The sequence below is a fragment of the Hoplias malabaricus genome, chromosome 18 (assembly GCF_029633855.1).
Source record: "Hoplias malabaricus isolate fHopMal1 chromosome 18, fHopMal1.hap1, whole genome shotgun sequence".
Lineage (NCBI taxonomy): Eukaryota > Metazoa > Chordata > Actinopteri > Characiformes > Erythrinidae > Hoplias > Hoplias malabaricus.
The window spans coordinates 9,577,519-9,602,545 of NC_089817.1; the positions used below are offsets into that span (position 1 = coordinate 9,577,519).

Genomic DNA, 25,027 nt, shown 5'->3' on the forward strand with positions numbered 1-25,027 from the left:
CGTATCAGGTCTTGAATGGAAGAGTACATTTTTTTACCTTTGGAATATCTGCCCCCCTCTAAATTCTTTATGCAAGTGGATTATCTTCTAAACATTTCTCTGTACTCCAAAGGTCATGTTCAGTAACATATATATTCTCCTCCTTGTTGCAGAACAGAAATAATACTAATTTATTATCAGTTTTCTGAGATATTAATATTCACAACTCAAGTACGTGAAGGACAAATTTGCCTCCTAAAAACAACATCCTAATATTTAGAGGTTTTATAAGTTTCTTAAAATCCCAGGCCTTCATATGGCTTTAAGTAGTGTATTTATTTCACTTCACTTATTTATTGTTTATTTTCCTGCATATACGTATGCATCTGGATTACTCTCAAGATTTCAGTATGTATTTAGATTTTGGTCTTAATTAAAAGTAATAAACTACTGCGGGAGGGTAAACATCACCACGTGTAAAATGCCACTTGGGGCCCCCCCTAACTGTCCAGAAATGTCAAACTTAACATAATTTTAAAGACGATGGCCTACTAAAGTAAGCTGATAAGTGCGGATAACTTGGTTGTATGGTTATCACTGATCTGGTAATCCAATTTCTTTAAGTGACCTATTTTCTGCTGTAAGTTAATCAGAGCAGTGTCTTCATGAATTGGCAATACAGCAAAGCACCAGCCACTCCAAATATTCCCCCAGACTTTTCAGCTGCAGCTTCTAAACAGAGAAACTGAATCATTCAGTGCCTATACTTTCTGACCAGTGCACTTGAAATAATACAGGTTTAGCACATGGCTCAGAAATAAAGCTGTGACTTGTGTCCACTAGAGGGCTCTGTAGCTATGAAATACACAATTATCTGCCAATAAGGACATTCAAAAATAAGTCTATTTTCCTGTTTGTTTGTTTGTTTTTTATTTACTAAAGACGAACACCAAAATAAGTCAAATTTGTTATAAAATGCTTCAAATGGGGTAAAAATATTAATAATTAAAACTTCTCAATATATTTAAAATTAAAGGATACAGCTTAAGCCAAATTTCCGTTTTTCTTAACCCAGAGATTTCATGAGTTTATTTGCACAAGAAAAGGTGCTAATATAAGTTAGCCCTTAAGCCCTGGAAATCTTTGAAAAAGAGATATTTAAAAAAAAAAAAAAAAAAAAAAAAAAAAAAAAAAAGTATATATGAGTAAATGAACTTTGGTAAAGGAAAATTCTATAGGACACCTGAGGTAGTAGAGACTGGAATAAAACAGCAATAGACCTATTACCACATTTCTTAAAACGGAGAAAGAAAAGGAAGGGAAGAGTACCAAGTTACAAGAAACAGCATTATTTCCACACAATTTCAGTCCAGCTCTTATCCAAGGAAGGGCAGAAGATTACAAAGAAATGCATCAAATAAAATACAGAACAGAAAAAAAAATGCTGTAAAATTGAAAAACCATTTAAGTATCGAATTACAGGCATGACATTTAAGTAATACTGATTAGCATTTATGAATGAATTTATATATATATATATATATATATATATATATATATATATATATATATATATATATATATATATAAAAAAAATAAAAAAATAAAGAGTGCATAACTTTAAAGCTTTTATAAAGACATTGGAAAGAAAGATAAGTCATAAATCCAAAGCAGGACCCAAAAAAAAAATAAAAAATAAAATAAAATTAAATTGTGGTATAAAAATACAGGAGTCAAGTAAAATAAATTTAGCTACCAAAAATTCATATATATTTACATCTTAACTCTTCAAGCTTGTTCAGCTTGTACTCAACACAAAGCAAAAAGGATTTGCATTAAATAAAGTTTCGATTCTTTAAAAATAATATTGTCATGAATTATCAAAGACCCTTCACTTGATTTGAGTGAAGGGAGTTCAGACATTAGCACTGAAATGCATATTTTGCAAATGTTTTGGATTTTCAAAATGATCCTCCTCATTTTTGACTACGACTAGAACATCAGCATTTGAAGAGTTACAGTTCTTACAACTAACATGCTCAACATTTCTAATAAAAAAAAGAAAGGAGCAAATTTGTCTCCAAAGAGAACAACATTTATGAGAAGGAAAGGCATAAGCTCAGTAAAATCCCTCCACCAAAATGTTCGACAGCATTTATATTCAGTACAAAGAAATAAGAACATGAGGTGAAGCACAAATGCTCAGGTGGACACCGATCCTCTTAAAACAAGTACTGGAGATTTTCTTTAAGAATTACAAATTAAATACAACTAAAATCATATCAGATTATTAGCATGACAACTGAACAGCACCAAGAACCTGGCTGAGGAGTAAATAAACTGTCAAAAAGGCTTGTGAATTAAATGACACTGATTCAGCTGAAGGCTCATTCTGATAACATCCAAAGAGAAAAGACACACTCTCTCTCACACACACACACACACAAAGAACCGTAAAACAAATTTTCTTTAAAGTAACATTACAAGTTAAGAGATCAGTGAGGATGTTCAACTGGGATTTCTTTTTAAATTTTCCCTTAAAAGCCTATAAGCTGCTTTTAAGGGGGAAAAAAAGCCCAAAACACAATCTCAGTTAAACGCAGAAAGCTAGTAAAATGTATCCTTAACTCTTTAATACGTAAAAATCATACATTTATACATGGGATTTCCATAGAGATTTGGACAAATACCGGCTTTATAAGCATTCACATTCAGCATTGCGCTAGCTGAACTAGCCAAGTTTCAAAATAACCTTTCCCTGAAACCCGTTCCTGGTGTTTTACATTGTGTAAAAGAAAACATGATGGCCCAACAGTAAAATGCACACATATAAAGTAACATAAAATGTGGGGGAAAAAAAAAAAGTTAAAACAGACATGATTAATATAAACCTTTACTTAAAAAAAATAATAATAATGACCTTGTTCTCAGAACTCTGGAATCTGAAAACAAATCAGACGCAGGGCCTTTCCTTGACAGAAACAGAATATCGAAGGATACATGGCACTGTCGTAAAGGCACTTGCAGGGAAGAGGTGGCTTACAGCAGCAGGTTGTTGTTGCATGGTGAGGCTATAGCAGTGAAGCCTCCATTGTGTTTGTTTGGCTGAGCTAGTGCTAGTGCTGGGGAGATGACAGCAGTGAGAGGGTACAGGCCTCAGGTCCTTCAGTAGTAAGAGCAGTAGTAGTATTTGGCTGGCGTAGTTGCTCGGTTACCAGTTGAGGCGGAAGATGGGGTGTTTGAGCAGCTCCCTGGATGGGGGCCGCTCAGCAGGCTGTAGTTCCAGGCAGCGCAGGGTCACGTCCCTCAGGCCAGGAGACAGGTGTGGGGGGATGGTGGGTGCTGTGGTGGCACTGGCAATCTGAGGACATGCATGAGATACAAATTACAACAATGTAACCTTAACAATAGCCCTTCCATGTATGTGACAAATGTGTCACTTGTGTATTCCAAGCTATCCACCAGGGCGATATTTGCGCTTGTACGTATTGCAAGATTCTTATCAATAATTATGCATCTACACCATAACAGTCCAGCAAAATCACAGTAAAATCTCTTATTGCAGCTGGCATCATATTTGCAACAAAATGAAAGCCTCGTGAAACCCTAAGTTGTAATACAGTCAAAACAGATATGAGGTGTGTGTAAATGTGTGTCTGCAATGTTACTGACCTTGAATATGAGGGCTAGATGATTAGAGTGCTTCTCTGCATTCCACGGGGGCTTGGCACAAGACATCTCGATGATGGCACAGCCAACACTCCAAACATCACAACTACGGCCGTACTGCTGCCCTCTCAGAACCTGCAGCATCACACCACAGAATTATTATATAATCCACGAAGAAAACATCTAAAACTGTGAAGGTTATAATCAGAAAGGTGCAAGCAGGCAAACACAAGTCATGCTGTAGTTTGCACATTACAAAAAGAAGTTTAAATAAAAGTACTACTAAATCTCACAAACCAAACTGGTGTTTCATAATCCATGATGCCAGTGGTTACAATTTGTTTCATTCATCTCCTTAAAAGACCTTCCAGAGATCAAACCTCTAAGAATCTGTTTATTATTTAGCATTTGCACAGAGCAGAAAAAGAAGAAAAGGCAGGCTGTTCAGTGTGAAGAGGCTTCAATAATGAAACAGTGCCAGAGAGTAGGCAAGGCTTGTTGAACTGCTTCCTAATTAAACAAGGTTTGGACCCACAATGGTAACAAGGCATTAAGGGGCCAGCTCATTGTGGCCATCTCAAAAGGATTACAATTTTCTTTCATTTGGAGTTAGTGAGAGATCTAAATCCACTTTGGCCAGTTTCTCCAGAGGCCCACGTGACTCTGAAAGCCACACAGAATGGTCACTGGACTTGGCCGTAGCTTTGCTTGAGGTCATTGACATTTAAATGCCTGGAGTTAAAAGGCAAGGAAAGGGCTACGCCACTGTGGGTACTCTCTTTACAAAAGTAAATTAACCAGGACAAAATATCATTGTATACGGAGATAAGTGAGTTCATTTGGAGAAGGCAGGGACAATGTTTTGTACACCGAGTTGACGGCCTTGCATTAATGAAGCACGCTGGTACATTGATATGCCTGTTTTGTCTTCAGTCTTACTTCAGGGGCCATGAAGGCAATGGTTCCCAGGAGCTGGCCCTGGAACTCGCCTGCACCCGTGCCCTTAGAGGCCAGCCTGGCTGCTGCACCAAAGTCAGCTATCCGTAGCCTCTGACCTGTGCTGTCAATCAGGAGGTTGGCACCTAGGCAAGAAAAGATGGGATATCATGAAATATTAAATTGCTGTCCCTGATCCCCCTCTCTCTATCTGTCAGGAAGGCTTCACTCCAAGCTTAATTTTAATTGGCAGGAAGGAGGAGTTCTACATATTGCAGATTACAGAGGTGAATATCTGTGATAAGCGCTTCCCATCACCACCACTGTAGAGAAACTGGCATGTTTCTCAATAACGCAGTACTTAAAACCACTCTGAATGACACTGTCTACATCTTAAGGATTGAATTTTGAGCAGAAATTTTCTGTGAGCTCGTATGGCAGTGTGTAGCTCACCTTTGATGTCACGGTGGATAATCTGGTTCTCATGGAGGTAAGCCAGGCCTCTGAGCAGCTGCTCTGTGTAGTTGATAATCACACCCTCCTTAAAGGCCCCATACTTGTTCAGGAGATGAGATACGGAGCCGCCTGGGAGGAAATGGACGGAGATGATTGTTTTAGACCAGGATGGAAGGGTCCAGAGCTGGCACAGAAGAAATTCCAGTATAAAAGCATCAAAGAACTTCAAAAGAACTGTGAGGCATGCCAGGCTCTGCCAGAGGGGAAACTGGAGGAAAGAAAAGGGTCTTCTACTTCTCAATCAAAATGTTTTTGACTGTTGTGGGAACTGCTCTTTAGCTTGCATATATTCCACGGGAAAATGGCTTTTAAGCTTGCAAGGATCAAGATATATTCAATTAAGAATTTTTCTGAAACTGTCCACATATATTTCAGTGTACATCAGACTAAACCCTACCTGCCATCCATTCAACAAACAGGTTGTAATTGTTCTTCTCGCAGGTTGCACCAAGCATACGGATGATGTTGGGATGGTTGAGATGACTCATCATCCGGATCTCCTCCCGCAGAGCCTCAACCACCTCCTCCTGCTCCGAGGAGGTGTTCCTCACATATGTCACCTATGAAGACACATTCAGAAATTAGCAAGAGAGTCTGCATATTCTTCTTCTGAGCTAAATATAAATCTGGAATTAAACCTGAAAAAATAAATTCTGAAATTTAGTTTACTACTAATGTATACAAACCTCAAACTGGAGAACTGACGATGTTGCACACGAGCAATTCTGGAAAAATGTTCTATATCAATATAAATTCTGTGTACTTCATATTTAATACTGAACCCCACCCACCTGTTTGACAGCCATTAAAGTTCCAGTGCCAACATCCTGTGCCTGGTAACAAGAGGAGAATGCTCCCAGGCCAATTTGCTGACCCTTTAGCCACTCCAAACCCTCACGGTATGGTTGTTTCGCTTTGGTGTGACCAGGCAGTGTCTCTGGGGTCTGAGCATAAAGACAATAAATATATAAAGGTTAATAACGGTCTAAACTAAAACATTTATATCTAATCAAAATATATTATGATTTCAATTTTGTATTTAAATCTTTATTTTGAACTGTGTTATGAAATGGTGCTACACTTTTATGCAGAACTAAGAATCTGAAAAACAAATAGCACCCTCTGCTTCACTCACATCCACCTGAATGATGATGACATCCTCTCCCTTGTCCACCTGTAGTTGTGGGATGATGGGTAGGGCGTCTTGAGACTCAGACATTGCCATGACAACAGCCAGTGCTTCTTCCTCTTCGGCTTCCATTTTCTCCTTGCACTTCTGGTTTTGTGTCATGTCCTCGCTGTATGTGTCTCCATTAGTTCCCACTTGCTCTGGAGAAAGCACAGCAACCTCTGACTGGAAGGTTACTGTGCTGTCTGCTGCAGGCATAGAAGCCTCCAGAAGGTCCTCCATGCTGGAGTTGAGCTCAGCTGAAGTATCCAGCCCACGGAACTTCTCTTCCACAGGCGTGAAGACAGCATCATCGCTGGGCACAAACATAGAGCAGGTGCTGTCCCCTGATTGGTGATGGTGAAGCTCAAGCTTCATATTGCTTTTGTCTCCAAGGCACGGAGGTTTAGTGCATTCTGAAGAGGTGGAAGGAGATGGCCTGGTGGGTCTTGGGCGATGGATTTGGGAGGAAGGCTGTGGCCTGTTGTGGGGGAATACAGGTGAGGGTACCTTCTCTAAGTCCTTACAGGTTCCACCACCACCACCACCACCCTTATGTATAGGGAACTTGCGCTGGGCGCCAGGTGAAGACTGAGTGAACTTGTTAAGAACAAAACTTTGTGGCCGGGTTTTGGGATTTTCTGGAGGGAAAGCTGGGGTATGGAAGGTGGAGGGAGAAGGCAAAGTGGGTGCTTGGCTTGAAGAGGGTGAATTAAGACACTGGCTCATGGGTCTAGAGCGGAGCTGGACTGGTGGCTTTGGTTGGTCATAATGGCTGGTGGTAGTACTTATTGCTGCTAATCTCTCTGCAATTTCATCTGCAGGTTTGGCATTAGCCATGCATCCTCGTCCCACCTTCACTGGCTGCTGCAAGCAGAGTGTGGGTGAGTTCCTTTCTGTGGAAATCGGGGAGTTGCGAGGTGCTGAAGGCTCAAGGAAGGCCTCACAATGCTGGTGTTGGCCAGGAACCATCTGCATGTCCTCCAGGCCAAGATGGATGGCATCAAGGATGTCCATCTCCTCTGCAATGGCCAGCAGACGGCGCCGCATGCGGGCGTAATGGGTGGAGCTGGTGACGCTCAGCATGTCCAACAATTTGACAAAGATGTGAGGTACCCGAGCTACCATTCGAGCAGCACTCAGGAACACACGGCGAGAGAGCTTGCCAACCATGGAGTGAGAGTTATCAATGGACTGCAGTGCAAAGCTCAACAGAGGCAACAACTTCTGGTACCTGGAATAATATATATTTAAAAAGGTGAGTCAGTGTACTCTTAAGTCAAACTAAATAATTCCATACCATCACTTGTGATTCTCTAAGTAGCCCTGCCCTACACATACAAATACTCTAATAAAATCTTTTCCAGAATGGAAGTTTAAGCATTAGGATTACGTTTAGAAACCAGTCATTTACTGGCTGCAACTCATCCTTAAAACAACAATATAGCCATAAATAAATGCATGCATGTTTGAAAAACAGACTAGCTTCTAAAACTAGCCATAGGTCTCCTCTATCAGTTTTTTTTCATAATATGTACAGGTCCTTGAAATGACCGATTTTTTGCGATTTCTGCAGCTCACGTTGTGGTAGGGCACATTAGTGCTAAATCCTTCAGAATGAAGAGGTGCTGATATTTCAATGGAGCGGTCCTGTACCTTTCCACATGATTCTGGGTCTGTCCGCAGTCTGACGCAGAGACGATATGAGGGTAGAACTCAGCTGGGAACTCCAGTAACAATCTGTCTATCAGACAGAGACGGCCCAGCAGAGCTTGCCAGTTATTGGCTTCTGTCTGAGAGCCCAGGATACAATTCAGGACATAGTCCACTCCACCTATACCAATAGATCCTGAGCCAACAGAGAGGAAATTACAAACAAAAAAAGTTCAATAACATACTTCACATAGTATACAATTATTCTAATAAAAATCAACAAAATGCAACAATGACAATACAATACACAAGAATTAAATAAAATCTGAAAATATATGTAGTTCTACAGCTCAGTTCCTTATTCTCAACATGTACATTACATTTCAAAATAATGTATAACTTTAGTTAATTGTGTAACAACTTGTAATTATTTGAACTGAATAAAAACGTTGTAGTTTAAGGAGTAAGCATGCAAAAAATGTTTGACTGCTGTGCTAGAACTACAGGAATCTGTTTATTATACATGCTGAGGACATATGTTCATACCTGCTTTGAGAATTTCTCTGCCAACAGCCAGTTCTCCCATCTGTCCTTTACAGAGCTCCAGCAGAGTAGACACAGAGAGCTGGCTGGTGCGACTGTAAATAGATATAAACATTTTTATAGCAGCTCAGAAAAACTGGGAAGATTCTTTACATCTGACTGAGAATATTTTATTTTTAAAAAATACATTTATTCCTTTGTGCTATTGCAATAGCATTACACTAGGTGGCAGTATTCTACTGTTATACAACATGCTCTTAGCTGACACAGCATTGACACAATGAAGCACCTGTTGGCATCTGCGCATTTGACCAAGATTGTCTCTACCACAGGCCGGAGCAGCTGCTGCAACCGACTGCGTTCCGTCAGAGTATGGCATGGCGTGTAGACTAGCATGGCCCGCAGGGTTTTCTGTGCAAAAAGAAGACACAGAAAGGAATTAATATAAAAATCTGTTGTCAGTAGACTGAAAAGTACAATTCTGACATGTATATGCAAATGCCTGTATGAACCGTTACAAATTATGGAGCTGTTGTTTAAATAGTACTGCTTTAACATGTACATATTAGTGAACAAAATCTACATACTACAAACCATGTATTAAAAGCATCAGGCAAACAAGAGCATGCTATTTGGTGGCCATTAGTTTCATTGCTTGTTTTACCTGGAGTAAATATAGAAGTATAGAGCTACTGAATATGTCTAAATATGTCTAGCTGAATGATGCATGTATGTAATGTTGGGGTTATAGGGCCAAAGAGAGAGCCATGAACTTTTGGCCCTGCCTGACTATTCCTGTGACAACAAGGACACTGGGATTTGCAGCAAGAACTCAACACGTTAACAGAGTAATATACTCTATGAGAGTGTGAGTGTGTGAGAAACAGTTCACCCTGACCCCAACTCCCAGAGAAAACTGGGGAGTGGTGACTGATAGTGCATTGCACTGGAGCGTTGCCCAGCACTGATAGGCTCTGACTCTTTCTCACTCCAACTAAAAACACACAGCCGCCTACACCTTCCCCAGGCAATTGAAAGATGCAAAAGGAAAAGGAAAAAAAAAAAAAAAAAAAAAAAAAAAAAAAAAAAAAAAAAACTCTCAAATGGTCCGCAAAAAGCACTTTTCAACAAAAGACATCCAAACAAAATATAATAAGATAAATAATCTTACGAGGCAGTAAATCCATAGGCAGTGTTTTCACACAGTAAAAAGACAAACATTTGAAAAAAATAAAATCATGGGACCCTAAAGTATTTCCAACGGAGATGACAACAACAACAACAACAACAACAACTGGCCTTCCCTAAGATTCACCTTAATCTATGTCAAAAGAACACAGCAAAATCTGACTGCATTAAATATGCTGGAAAGCCCCCAAGAGGACAGAACTTTTCTTGTTTTCGAAAAATTGCTGCTCCCTAGATCCGAAAGCCTCAGGGAAATGTCAAACTCCTAGAAGTCTGCCATGAAAACAACTACCAAGAGCTATTGTTCTTGACAAGAATCAGAAATAGGTTAAGAGTGGGAAAAAAAGAAACCTTTTCTTTCTGCCCCAGTCTGAAGATCGCTGCAGCCTTACAGACTTCCTGGTTTGAAATGGACTTTAAAACTAGCCTGCATGGTTGTTGCATTGAACTTTGGCACTAGTCTGATAATCTCAAATCAAAACTCAATAAAAGTAAAAAAAAAAAAAAAAAAAAAAAAAAAAAAAAAAAAAAAAAAAACTTAAAAATCTTTAAACATTGTACTCAAAGTGCTCCTAATACGTACACAGTCTGGAAAGACGGGGCACCTAGATTGGCACCAAAGTGGGGACTGGGTCAAAAACAGAAGTAAACAAAATACATCTGTTACTTTGACTGTATACTGCAGTTTATTTAACCTTAGTTGACCTGGCTTGACCTGTGCTGGTGTTGTGCAACTTCCTGCCAATGTAGGGGAGAGGAAAGGAAAGGAGGAAGAAAAAAAAAAAAAAAAAGATCTTTGTAGTCACACGTATAAACAGACTGCCATACTTGTGACCAGTTCATGTGATTCAATTCATGTGATTCAAGGTCAGATATTGGTCCCATGAAGACTTAGCATGGATCCGATAAAGGGGTCGAATGAGTGACGAGAGCTCATACGCCAATACATTTCTTTTGTTCTTTTGCTCATGTTAAACTTATTTAACCTAATATGCATTTCCTCAGTTTAGTTTGTGTATAGTGAGTAATGTTATATTACAGCTTTTATATATTTCTCCAGATTTGCAGGTGAAGTAGGCCCAGATATAGAATTTGGTGCTTACTAACTTGGAGGAACTGTGTTATGATGTGAAATATATGGAGTTTCTTACCAATGCAGCCACATAGACTTTGTAGACGGGGTCTGCACAGACCATGGAGAGCACACTGCAGCAAGATTCCACGACCACATCCCCTGAGACTTCGTTTCCTGCAGAACCAATCCCTGCCCCTGCTCCAGCACCTGAGCTTGCCAACGAGTGCTCACCATTGGCCAATAGCAAAGCGCCACTCACATCATGTGATAACCGCCTCAGAGCCATCTCTCTGATATTCCAGTTTCGAGAGAAAAGGCAACCCACCAGCTCCATACCAAATACCTGAGATATTAGTAGAGGATAAATTAAGCATATTGGATAAGCATTATAATTACACCCAAAAACGTAAACATGAAAAACACATAAAATGTAGTTAAAAAAAAAAAAAAAAAGACCCAGCACTGCCCTCTAAAAACTCTGGATAGGCTTACATCAATGTACAGGTCTCAGAGCCTCCACTCACCTTGATCCAGGGTTCAGCTAGCTCTTTGTATGCCTGAGGGATCTGCTGCACTCCATAGTGTGGTAGTGAGAAATCTCCATCCTGAGCTGTTCTCGGGCTTTCAGCATGGAGGGATACAGATGAAGCAGTGGATGGAGATACCTGGCTCTGGGAGCGACTTGTGGAGCTTTCCACTGTAGATGCTGGCTCATGACTGGACACAAAAAAATTACAATTTTACAGCACACAGTTTGGATGACAGTATGAAAAATACTCTTTAGGAATTCATTCCAAATGTCTGACATCTCTAATATGTTAAACCAGTCTGAGGGGTGTTAGGGTAGTTAAAACACAATTCTAGGAAGGATATGCATTTTCTGAACCTGAATTCTAAAAACAGGAATGATCTGATCACTAGCAACTTTCTGGTCTAATTGCTCTACCAATTTTTAACTAACAGAGTGAACTAAACCCATAGACTGGCGTATATCAGGTGTGATTAAATAGTAGAAAAACAACTGAGGGGCATTTGACTACAGAGTGACTATTGTATGTTACATGTCAGAACAATTTAAACTTTAGAAACAGGTAAGTTCACAGGTTTAAAAAAAGATATATGAAACATGAATACTGGTATGCATTGTAATTAAGTATGGTTCTGAATATGGGCTTTTAGTTAACCGTTACAAAGAACATGAATACCATAAAATGTAACACAAAGGAAGGACACTATTTTCTGTATAAAATACCTTTACAAATATAACACCAACCAACAGAATACATTACTAAAAGGACAAAAAGTGTCATCTTAAAATTAAATTTATTCAGTAAATTTAGAGTAATTGCCTTTTCGATAAGAAAAACAACAGGGTATGGTTTCAGGCCATTTTGTGTGGGCAGAATCCCACATTGGAACTGTATTCATGTTTTGGGGGTGGGAGTCTGTGTGAACCAGACTAGCTGGTAGCATTTCAGCCTTGGGCGCTCACACAAAACACAGGTGGTGCCGGCCTGTCTAGCTCACCTAACCACTGAGAGAAGATCCAACATTTTTGGTTCACTAATGTTTTTGTCAATGGATGATTTGTATAAGAAACCTTTAAAAACACCTCTAAAAGATATCAAAAACACCCACATAACAATAATTTCCATTATGTGAAAGATCTTTGAAACTTTGTGTTCTTCACAGTGAAAAAATGAAAAATCACTTTTTCAAACATGGTTCTTTGGAGAATAAAGTGTTTCTTGTATGGCATCACAGACAGAACCCTTAGCAGGTGGCACTGGTGAGATGAGATGCCACAGAAGAACCACATATTAGAATGAGATTTAAAAGAGAAATACATTAAAAAAATTAAACCCACCCACACCTAGAGTTTAAGGCAGTATGACTTCATCGTTCACAAAGGTAAACAAAGCATGTTTACAGCATTTATGTTCTATTGTGCCACATTGGTTCTTAAATATGTGGCATTTACGTAACGACTCATACTTTAGAGCCGCTGCTGTTCGCTGGCTGAATTGGTTTAGCACTAGTGGTCTAGATGTCTAATTTAGGCCTATTGACAGTAACATTCTTGAGCTCCCACAGTGGTCTGCGCTGTTGGGTCATATTAGGCCTGATGTGAGTGGCCTGGCACAATGCTCCAGCCCACAGTGGCAGAGGCTATCAAATCCTTCCATCAGCTTGTTTTTCCACAGCCCCCTTTTTCTTCCTGTGTCTACACTTCTGAACAAACTGGATGCTTCTACTTCATTTCCTGAACTTCATCTTATTGTCTTATCTCACAACCTCAGAGTGCTATGCATGCCCTTTAACCCCAGCCATATGCAGGTGCTTCCTCCACCAAAGACTGGAAATACTGCCTTTGTAACAGTGCCACGAACTGAACAATAGCTTGTATTCCTGGTACACTGGAAAACCCTTTCAAAGAGGTGATATTAGAAGAATTACACATAATTCAGAACAGTTTGAAGGAACATATGGCATCCAGTAAGAACCATTTCTCATATATCGCCTTTAAAATAGATTACTGCAAAGTTCAGAGTTTTTTTACCTGTAAAAATCATGGGACTTCCACTTGGCCCTACACAAAGGGCAGATTAAGGATTCATGGTTTCTTCGACATTCTTCTGCCCCTGAAAACAAGAAGTATAGGAATGGGCTTAATTGCACATCATTCGTCCATAACGAGATGGCTCCTGAGAGGCTGTCAGCAGAGATAAAACCTTGAAAGAGGACTACGCAAATTAGGCAGTATATAAAAAACTATGCCTCGGCACAAACCGATCAGGATGTTGATGAGCTATGTCTACTGCAGTGAGACTGTCTTTAATGAGATGGAATAAAGCACAGCCACAGACAGCTGTGAGAAAACCTTAGATATGAGTTGATGGTTTTAAAAGGAGAGTTTCTAAACAATTCCATTTTTAAGTGGCCATTCAGAGCTGTGCGATGGAGTAGCAGCAATGTGTGTATATTCAAAGGGCTCCAACCCAACAATTACCAGGGCATCTATACATGCACTGATTTGCAGGGTGACAAAGTCTACTGCTGTTAATACCAGGTGCACATCTTCAGTATCGTGGGATCCAAATCATCTGCCAATTATATTATTATTAATATTATTAATTATACTCTCCCTTCTGAGAGAGTTATACAGTGTAAAAGGCACAATATGTATTCTGCATGGTGGTATATCTACTCTGAATGGTGGTACTCACATATGGACATGCAGTGATGGTGCAGTTTATTCCTGCATCCTTCCTCACACACGGTCAGACTCTCCTCATCCAGCATGTCCAGCAGACAGATCGGACACATCTGTTCTTCCTCGTCTTTCATGCTGCTGATAAGATGATACAGTGAGTAGCCTCTCTTGACTAGAATATTCAGCAGCACTGGTTAAACAACACTCAATTCAGGAAATGGACCTCCACCTATCCTGGCTGCTCAGAGCTGTTGTACTGACCTGCTTTCATTGCTGGATGGTGAGGAGCTGGAGGTACAGTTGGTGTGGGAATTGGACATGCGAGAAACGAACTTCTGGATGGTGTTGCGAGAGGGAGCTTTGATCCGTGAGCTTCGTCGATTGTGATATTTCTGAAACAAACTCTCAACCTGGACATGGACAAGAAGGTGTGAACTGATTTTGTACTGTGAGCCTGTTTTGCAGTTTTTGTAACTTAAAACTTAGTCTACTATAACACGATTCTCCATCATACCTCAAAGTTTTTTAAAGTCTTTCTCCAGAGCAGTGGGTCAGAGGATTCCAGCTGGAAGACTCTCAGCATGACGAAAAGAACATGGATACAGAAGGCGCCACGACCGCAGCTGCAGGTCTGAAAATAAAATTTGTTGTATTCCTGGTTTAGTTCACCTGGAATCAGGGAATTTTGCAAATTCTCTCAGATAAAATACACAGCATAGCTAAAACTGTCCTATCTATATAGCTTTAAAGCACATGTACTCATGTTTATAAACAATTTACAATGTTTAATACTATTTCACCAACAATTGTATGCTGTCATAAATGTATAATTGCGTTTAAAACATTCAGACCTAATTATTTGTTTTCTGTCTGTAATTGTTAGTAATTATTTTAGAATTATGGAATGGAGGAAGAACCCACAACACATGTTTCTGTGTCAAGACTCATTGGTGGTATTTGTAAGTTTACATTTCATAATGGGTGATACTTGATCTAAAAAAGTCAGAGAACAGCTGTGCTAGAGTATCTGACACCACAAACCAGACTGTTCATATATGGTTTGAGGCAAGTATGTTATGATTAGGGAAGTGGCATAAACAATGATATTATAAACAGCTACAGGTTAACAATCTTGTAACTACATTTGCATTGTAACTCCAGTGTAAACAATCATTTCACACTTTATATGCCAAAGCTTACCTGAGGACCAATAAACACTCTGTATTTGTTGTCAGGGCTATCTCCTCCAATCAAAAAAGAATTGGGTCCTATTTGCTGTAGGAGGTAAAGACGGGCCCTCATGACTTTATTGACCCTGCGATTGGTCTCTTCTGGGCTGTATGGGGAGAAGCCATCTGGTGACGGAGCTCGCCGAGGGGGTGTTACCCTGCCACTCTGAAACTAGAGAAACCAAAAAAACTTGAACAAAAGCAACAACAACAACAACAACAACAACAAAAAAAATAATAAACCTGTAACCATCTGAGCAAGACATAATTTGTTTTGTGTTAAAACAATATTGAGGCTTACAGGAACTGGGGATGCCCTCTTCCTGCGGACACCTGGAGACTCTGGCTTGCTGCTGATTTTGGAGGATGAGTAGGTGGAAGAGGAACAGGATCCAGGAGAGGGACTGCGGCGACCTCGGCTCTGAGAAGAAGAGGAGCTCAAACTGTCGCTACTGGCTTCATGACCCTGCCGACCGGCCTCACTGCCATCCGGCCGCAGTGGGATTGGCTTCACGACCTGGAGCACAGTAGGATATACATTGTTATGTGCACATACACACAAACATGCACTTGGTGCACTCTTAGTATTGAGAGAGGGGAAAAAAAGTTAACAAAATGTATTTTAATACATTTCTGGTAAAGGAACTTGTAAGGTCTGGATTTGAGACCCTTTAATTAAACATTTTTATCCTCAACTCAGGTCACAATATCTTCAAATTTTATTAGCAACAATAAAATCAGGTGTAAAATCGTCTATTCATTCACATTTCTACCCATTCTTACAGCCATGAACAAATCTCTGCTTTTCCAAATTCTAAAATTTAACCCCTGCTAGTGATACAAGTGATTGTGTGTGTGTGTGTGTGTGTGTGTGTGTGTCTCACCACAGGGCCTCTCCTGTTCCTTCTCTCCATCCACTCATGTTTCCAGGTGGGCATACAGGTGGCCTTAAGCTTCTCACGGATCATTCGCTCCTCCGGCCGATCCTCCATCTTCTGCAGCCCACGCAGGGTCTCCTTATTCTCCATGTCACGACTAGATCCAGAAAAACCATGCATTATTTCACAGCACAAGAGGAAGATCAAATAGATTACTCATTTTTATGCACCAAAGTTTTCACACTTAGACATCTAAACTACCTTTTTTAAACACAAACAGCATTCTGAAAATCCCGTGAACACAAAATGTTTACTCCATTTTCTATGTGACAGAGAGTCATTCAAAAGTCTAACTGTACCAAAGGCTGCTTCACCCTGAGAGGATGCGAGGAGCTGTGTAAGCGAATGTCTCTCTCTTTCGCTCCCTCTCTCTCTCTCTAGCCTGTCTGGGTCTAAGGTAGTCAGAAAACTTCAGAGCAAATCATCCGCCTCGTAGCAGAGGATGTTATGATAAGGAGCCCCAGCAGTCTGAGCCCCGAACATTTACAGTACATCATCCAAACACGCCCTGACAGCACACTCCCCCAACACTTGCTTTGTGAATAAGGCCTTTTAGGAACTAACACTCAGTGCTTTTAAAAACAGACAACAGAAAAAGAAAAAACGGGTCTCAAAATGCTCAAGGACCCTGGCCAGTCCCCTCTAAGCCAGGGCGGCTTTTTCCACTGGCTCAAACTGGGTAAGAACAGATCTGTGGGACAGTGCAGTTAGTGTTTCTGCAACTTTGTCTAGCCGGACTTTACACATCCCTCGACACTTGTCCTAAAACCAAAAGTGCTGTATCACTTACAAATGCAAGGGTATTTAAAAAGAGATGGGGAAAAAAAACAACTAAAGCAAAGTATAAAACCTTTTAAGGATTCTTACTGGATAAACCTGGAGATTACATATGAATTACAGAAAGTGTTATTAAGCTATTATCATAAAAAACAATCAAAATAAATAAGATAAAAATCAAAATTGAAGGTTTTAAGACTCATTATACCAATTATGTCTGAGTGGCTGGTGCTGGGAAAACCCCAGACAGACAGAAAGACACAGAGAGAGAGAGAGAGAGAGAGAGACAGAGAGAGAGAGACACACAGAGAGAGAGAGAGAGAGAGAGAGAGAGAGAGAGAGAGACACACAGAGAGAGAGAGAGAGAGAGAGAGAGAGAGAGAGAGAGAGAGAGAGAGAATAAATATAAAGAGAGACCTCACCACCTATTTGGCTCATATTGCCCACATGTGTTAAGGGAGTCAGGGACAGGGGGCAGCCAGCATCCATCCTTAATTAAGCGCAGAATCGATGGCACCCCTTATGCCCTTTTCAGTCACTCAATAAAGGGCTGTTGAACAAATAACAAACTGAAGCACATGGAAAACCACACTTCCTCTGTTCAGCCCAGTCTTGTTTGAAGACATGTTTAGAGGCATCAAGGAGGAAGTTAGATGAGTTTTTGACGACTGCAAAACAACTAACATTGAGGAAGAATGACAAAAGTTCTCTCTCCAGTTTTTACACTTAAAGCTATCACAGACAAAATCCATCAAAATTAAGAAACACACTGGCAACTAACTTGAAATTTCGTGATACACTGAACATGTAAGCTTCTAAACTAAACTCAATCCAACTGTGTAAAAAAGGCTAAAGCCAAAAGAGTAAACTGAAACAGAAACATCAGTCAAAATGCAAGGTGTAAACTTCTCTTTTCTCTTGAAATTAGCATTTCCTTGGAAAACCAACACTCACAAAGCAATTCCATTGATCGGTCTGTGAGATTGTTTCTGGAGAGTAAGAGGGATTTAAAACTGTGCACTGCACCAAACAGCACCTTTCACCAGTAGTGTGTGTGTGTAGTTAACCGCAGTACATAGAGTGCAAGCAAACAAAGTAGAGAAACACAGAATGCTCTGGCTCCCACACGCTCCCCAGAGCCCGACTCAGGTACAATGAAACCAGATAGCAGGAGTTTACCATCTTTATTCTGAAAGAAAAAGTCGGTGGTGACCAGCCCTAGCCTCTCAGATAACAGCTATCCCACAGTGCCATAGGCCAGTAACAAAGGGGCATTGTGGGAATGCAGGTGGGACGTGGAAGGCCCGGCGGCTGGGAATCCATTTCAAACCTTCACGTAAGCCGAGACCGCAGTGCGCGCACACACAGACACATACTCTCTCACTCTAATGGTCACACTAAAGGATGTCCATACCTTTATACAAACATATGACAACACACAATCAGACGATCTTACTGTTTGTTATAGCTCTGTTATATATTTCTATGTGGTGTCACAACATGGTGGTTGTGATATTATGTTAGTGTTCACTGAGCTGGTACAAGTGGATCAGACAACAGTACTGCGGGGGAATTTTTAAATACTCCAGTGCACAAACACCTCAAAGACCCAGCAGCCAAATGATACCTACTCTGTTGTGGTCCTGTGGGGGTCTGAAGAACAGAGTGAAAGGGGATCAATAAAGTATGGGGAGCGATAGATTGACTAGTCTGATTGTAGAAATACAACGTGCTCTTAAAATAAAAATTTAAACAAGGATATCATTTTAATGTTATGGTTGCTCTATGGTGTGTCTGGTCATCAAAAAATTGCACAAAAAACAAGCAAGCAAACACACTCACACACACAACCTGTTGGCTGCACACAAGTTTCTCATGGGCCACTCCGCTCCTAGCTCTCAGGTTACAGTTCACACAATCAGTGTCCCTCTGCTGGAGGGGACAGAGGAGTCAGAGCGTCGAGTATAATGGCTGGGGCTGCTCCATACTTAGAAAGACTGAGCAGTCCCACAAATTCGATTCCCAGCCCTTAAATAAAAAGGCCAAACTGACAAAAAAAAATCAAGGTACCCTCCTGATTAATAGGTCACAGACACTTGGGCAGCTCACTAAGATCAGAAATTTCACAAGACCTCAGGTGTGTTTTGAAATCTTAGTCAACATCACCAGGCATCCACTGAATTTATTTATTTTATTAGTTGGTTGATACTGTGCTCCCAGATGTACAAGCACCGATTTACTGGCATCCAAAGTTGGCAGAAAACCTGAAACACTGACCATTATTAAACTGGATATACATTTTGCATTAAAAAAAATAAATATAAACATCTTAGATGATGTCAAAACTTGATAACAACATCCAATTTACTTTAAATATTTAAATTTAATTCTCTCTCCAACCCTTAGTCATTGCAGATTCCACCCTGGTATCCAGGGAACTCGAATTACATAGATCTACTACAGAAGTCAACAGATGCCTGTGCTGGCTAGTGATGTGCCTGAAAGATGAAGAGCATGATGGAGCCAAATGTGCTTTTATAGGACTCCTGGCCTCAGATGAATGATTCATCAGTTGGGAGCCCCATATTCAAACTCTGATTTTAATGCATTAAATTTTAAGCAACCAATATTATTGGTCATCTAAACTTTATCCTCTAAAAGCAATATCACTGCAATATGAATACTGAAATGTTCATAGTGATCAAAGACCTACACAATTAGCTCACTGCCAATTAATCCATCTCCATCTAATATTTATTCCTGCACAAACAATGTTTTTGACATTTAACAGGGTACGCTAGCCTGTAAATTGCTAGTTTAATTAAAAAACACATCATTTCCGGCAGGTCTGCAGTGCTTGCTTTTGCATCAACAAGCCCTTTGGTAACACCTCATCTGAATGCAGCAACGGTTCAGAGTGGGCCTGCACCATGAAAGAGGCAACAGGTGAGAGAACAGTGCCGCTAAACAAACAGAGCCTCTGGGCACGAGAGCTGACTCTGTGACAGAAGTCAGACTCGCCCCGACACCTAACAAGCCCCTCAGAGACAAAGGCCTCTTTTCAGTTTCCCCAGTCACATCCAAGACATGAGGTTGATGCAGCAAAAGAGTCCATTGGGTTTATGCAATGAAAACCAACGGCCCATTAAAGATTCAGAACAAATTTCCATAAACCACTGGACATCACAAGTTGTGGCATGAGTGTCTAAAAGACTAATCTAAAACGAAAGGGCTTGGATCTAGAAAAATACACTCTTGGCATGTTTAATTCTGGTGTGCAGTGAAGACGATGGATTCAGGGCCATTAGTGTTATTGCACTGTACAGACGGGGAGAGCAAATCATTTAGATAGAGCCTATTAAGACTGTCAAGGTTAGAACTGCTCAGCTCCAGTGGAGACCTTTATGGTGAATATTTGAGCAAAGACTAAAGTGTTTTTATATGTAATTTCAGCCCCATACCCTAAATGTAAACTATAAAAATGTAATCAATAAAAAGACAATAAAGATAACTGCCTGATCATAATGATTAAGCCTCACAGCAATATTTCTCTACAATTGTTAGCATTTACAATCATATGTTAATATTGTGAGAAATGAATGCCATAAACGACAAATGTGAGACACCATGGATATATAATAACAAAAGTTGGACTGGTGTTGTAGATAACAGCAGTAAGTAATGTTTGTTTATTTGAGTTTGGTCTGTTTCTATGCAAGTACCAACCGCTAGTAAGGTTTAAGATGTGAACTAACTTTTTAAGGCAATTATCAGTGAGCTACAATTTTACAGTTGTGACAGGCAATTTATTTACAAGCCTAAGATAGGTATGGACAAAAGCAAGTCTTCAAGACGGCAGCTGCTAGTGTTTCTAGATGAGCAAAATATTTTGAAAACTTTCTAAGTCACATGATTAAGCCTTCACAACTTGAGGCCATTGAATGTGTACAATACACACATGCAGTGTGCACAATGTTAAAATGTGGCTATAAATCTTCATTGCTTTTAGCTATATTAAAGTCTAGAAGCAACTTCATACATCAAGCATGACTTGGATGATTGATTACACTGAAATATAAAGAAATCTTATAAATCTGATTTCAGTTCAGACGTATACTTCAGTATACTGGGGTGCATATATATTTAGATTCAAACGAAGAGTCGGTGCAGCAGGCACTCCGAGTTCAGCAGAATTCCCCTTCATATCAATGTTATCTGCTGTATCAAGCCCAACCCTCCCCCCCACCACACATATTTGCTTCCGTGCAAGGGTGGATCTCGTGAGAAGGGGAATTTACTTCTCTAAAACACAAACCAGGCTTTATCTCAAGCACTCCAACCTTCAGAAAACTGCTGGAAAAATCAACACAAAAAGGGCAAAAGAGCAGGAGAAGCAGACCAAGCATCATTTAGTTCCACAAAATGAATTTAGAGGAATGAAGTCTTAATTGCAGCTGTAATATAAATTCAAAACATCAGTGGGGGTTTGTTTAGATGTTCAGTGGTCAGAGTGTGCACTTACTCACCCCATCCCCCTACTAAGATAGTTCTGGGGAACTAAAAGGCGTTGACATCCTGTAGCATGTATTCACACGTCATGCTCTACTCACTGTCCAAAACAACAAAAGAAGCATTTTTCATCTTCCACTGGCCATTGCTAAACAGCCGTACAAGCTTGGGCTCTTCCAGCTAGTTTTGAAAGACTCATGTTTGTCGGTTGGTGGTTTTTGAAACCCTATTCCACTTCCCCTGCCAATGGGTATAAAAGGCATGGTAAAATAAGTAGGACAGGCATGGTTGAGGGCTTCTGTATAAATGTCCTTTGCAACAGTAAGTAAATCAGGTTTCTTTGCCTTTAAGCACTGCAAGAATTGAAGTGGTTGGAATGCTTCACGCCATCCCAATTGATTACAATCAGAGAGGAAACTAAGTATAATGTGAAGTAGCATGTATACTGTAGACTCCTAACTAGCAATGCTGCTTCCATAAAACGTCATGATGTGAAACCATTGTAAAGTCCACCAGTACTACACATTCACTGCCCCCTTTCCCCACTGTGCAGTCCTACAACAGGCAACTATAAAATAGATATGTTTATTAATTATGATAATGCACATATCAGCAACATCTCAGTTTTAATGCTTAAACTTCCTGTGCAGCATAACTATCACCAATTTAAAGGTATTTATGTAAATTAAATGTGTAAGCTCATTAACTGTAAATTTACTGTAAGCTTATTTACTAACTCTGCACCAGAGTCAGGAATTTAAGTAGATATAATGTATTGTGTACATTGCTCCCAGTTTTAAACATATATTTCATTGCAATTAAGTAATATTAAAAATGATGCAGCGTAGAACTTACAACATTAACTTACTTCCTACATGCAGCGTACACATGCCACACTTTGTTTTGGTTTTAGATGGCTTCTACAGAAAAGGTTTTATTGCAGTCAATTTAGGAGCTTGTGTTTTGGTCAGATTACCAGAGCAAACCAAAGCCAATCCCTGTACTGCATATTCCAACACATTCACCCATCCCTCCCACCCCTTCGATCACAGATGTGTGTCAGATTCCAATATCACATTTAATAACCCAGTGAACTTAGCTTATACATTTGGGTGCATCATGAATCCAAGCTCTAAAAGGCATGAACATGAACGTAGTACCCTTCAAATAGCTTTTATTTTTGGCTTTTATTTTGGCCATGTAATCTGAATCTCCCATCTAATTATAAAGAATTTCTCTATTTAGACATGGCCAAAGCCTAGAAATGGCTCACTGTACACTTTCGCTCATAGAGAATCTACTGTCACACGCAACGGATGAACAGCGTAAGCAACCAGAGCATTCTGGCCAAAATGAACGACATGCCTATTACTGCAACATTACTTTATTGGACTCAGGCCAAGACACTTTAACAGTAAAACACAGGCAATGTATTTTCTGATGGGCTTTTTTTTTTATACAGGAAACTAAAATTAGAGCTCACTAAATCATATCTGCATGTTAGCAAATAGTATCATTGAATCTAAAAGGCATATATTAAAACAATGTGCAAACAATACTAAACAAAACTATAAAATGCTCCAGATATGACTGCAAAGTTTAGATTATTTATTGTATGCTCATGATTTAAGTAATGTAAACAAAGACCAGTTTTTAAACAGGTATCAAGAATTCTTTAGTCTATTTTCACTAAACTGGAAACTGCACTGCTATTGAAATATGTAGCAATACAATCACAAATTCATTCATGAATTCCCTACATATGGTACAGACCTATTCAGTAAGTTTCCAATTGCAAGTTTCCTACCAGTCCCAGTAGAGAGAAGGTCATTGTAAGTGTGTGTATGTTTAGGGCTGGTGCAGGTGTAAGGAGTGGGAATGAGAGCTGAGGGCAATGCATGCTGCTCTGTCTGCACTGCCCAAGGCTGCAGTTCTGGTATGTGATTGGAATGTGGAGAAATTCCTCCTGCCTGCCCGACTGACCGCTGTACACAGCACACAGCCCCCACTGGGCCAGAGCAACCCCCACCATCTCCACACTGGCCCCTCACTCAGCAGGGGAAGCTTCACTAACCTCTCGTTCCAGGTCCCCCACTACCCAGAAAATTATTTGTGCTCCCTCTCCCTCCATTGCCTCTTTAACACATGAACTGCAGATAATTTCTAGAGAAATTCAGGAGTATTGGGACTGGAGATGTCCCGAAGGGTCCTTTTACACATACAGTGCACAACGGGAGATTTTCTGCGTCAGATGGGTCCTCACAGCGGGAAATGAAATGTGCTTTAGGCATGGAGCGGAGCCTGGGCAGCATGTGCAGGAGAAACCCCATTCGCACATGCGCTGACTCTGACGTTTCCCCAGAGTCTTTGCTAGGAGGCTAGGAGGTCTGGGTAATGTCCAGGACGAATGTTGCAGGTGTTTGCACTGTATATATGATATGATGTGGACACACCTTGGCTGGTGAAATATGTATGATAAACATTTGTATGATAAATAATGTATGAGCCACTGAAAATGCGAATGTGACAATACACAGTAAGCACTTGCACATTAAGAGATACCAAGTGAAATACAAATAAAGGAATATTTCTGGAGTCAGGGGGTGGGTCACCATGATCTAAAGATGGGAAAAATGAAATACATCTATAAAATAAAACTGCAATGAAGAAATTAGTTGTATATATTTCTCTGTAAGGTCTCCCTAAATTTCTCAAATGTGTTTTTATGAAGATGATAGGATTGTGCTCTCTTATACAGCGCTGTTAGAAAACCAGGCTAAGTTCTTTTTTAACGTTTCAGTTATTTGCTGTAAGTCTGGTCACAAGCTGAATGGAAAACTGCAAAGCAAGACCTGTCCTTGCCTTGTTTGCAGTAGTTATTGATCATACCTCTTATATTACAGATGTAACACCTTCATATTACAACCCTGATGAGGAGAAATGACAAAATATTCAGCTAACTTGATGTAGTACACTATTAACATAAAGTAAGAAGAGAGAATGGCTGGACAAACACACCAAACTTTTTACTTACACTTAACCCAGAGAGCTACTTTGCCTCCCCCTACAACACACACACAGCTCCAGTGTCAGGGCAATTGAGCCGAGAGAGCTGATGAGCAGGCAGTCCATTAATGTCCTGCTAGCCACAGCACTGGAAGTAGAGCATGGCCTCTGAAGAGGGTTTTTGGGGGGAGCAGGGCAGCCGTACTGGGCTTTAGGAAGAATGGGGGAGGGGAGCACATGCACATACAAATAGCAACAATATTCAAATCCTTGGACTTCCATCAAAGGCAGATGATCATTTAATCATACACTACACAGATGATCTAAAGATTAACTTGGTTTTAGTTGCCGGGAGCTGTGGTACTGCTTACTGTAACAAATGGTTATGAGTCCTGCAAATGGCAGCCAAGCGTTCACAAAGCTGAACGGAAAACAACTTCACACCTATAAATCCATTTCAGCCCACAGGCATAGACCAAATATGCCCCTTTCACACATGATCGGTAATCCAGAAATGTTCCGGTGCACAAGCACTGTGCAGCACACCTAAATCATGCGTTTCATCTCCTGCTGCTAGAGGCAGAAAACCTCCTGCTGTGAGCTGCATGTGTGAAAGAGCCTTCCGGG

General features: G+C 40.2%; 1 protein-coding gene across 2 annotated transcripts in view; it reads right to left on the bottom strand.

The window, feature by feature from the left end:
- Positions 1-1,596: 1,596 nt before the first annotated feature.
- map3k1 (mitogen-activated protein kinase kinase kinase 1, E3 ubiquitin protein ligase) overlaps positions 1,597-25,027 on the bottom strand; it is a 36,529-nt gene continuing 13,098 nt past the window's right edge. The window contains exons 2-20 of one of the 2 annotated variants that reach the window (XM_066651319.1): positions 16,055-16,205; positions 15,472-15,687; positions 15,142-15,342; positions 14,456-14,572; positions 14,203-14,351; positions 13,955-14,076; positions 13,288-13,369; positions 11,252-11,444; positions 10,804-11,070; positions 8,754-8,875; positions 8,468-8,559; positions 7,925-8,117; positions 6,236-7,502; positions 5,892-6,044; positions 5,498-5,660; positions 5,038-5,169; positions 4,588-4,730; positions 3,652-3,783; positions 1,597-3,340 (exon numbers count right to left, since the gene is read on the bottom strand). In XM_066651319.1, the coding sequence (XP_066507416.1) occupies positions 3,191-3,340; positions 3,652-3,783; positions 4,588-4,730; positions 5,038-5,169; positions 5,498-5,660; positions 5,892-6,044; positions 6,236-7,502; positions 7,925-8,117; positions 8,468-8,559; positions 8,754-8,875; positions 10,804-11,070; positions 11,252-11,444; positions 13,288-13,369; positions 13,955-14,076; positions 14,203-14,351; positions 14,456-14,572; positions 15,142-15,342; positions 15,472-15,687; positions 16,055-16,205 (4,045 nt within the window). In that variant the 3' untranslated portion in view covers positions 1,597-3,190. Of the gene's footprint in view, positions 3,341-3,651; positions 3,784-4,587; positions 4,731-5,037; positions 5,170-5,497; positions 5,661-5,891; positions 6,045-6,235; positions 7,503-7,924; positions 8,118-8,467; positions 8,560-8,753; positions 8,876-10,803; positions 11,071-11,251; positions 11,445-13,287; positions 13,370-13,954; positions 14,080-14,202; positions 14,352-14,455; positions 14,573-15,141; positions 15,343-15,471; positions 15,688-16,054; positions 16,206-25,027 lie in introns of both variants that reach the window. The other variant, XM_066651318.1, reaches the window with a different exon arrangement.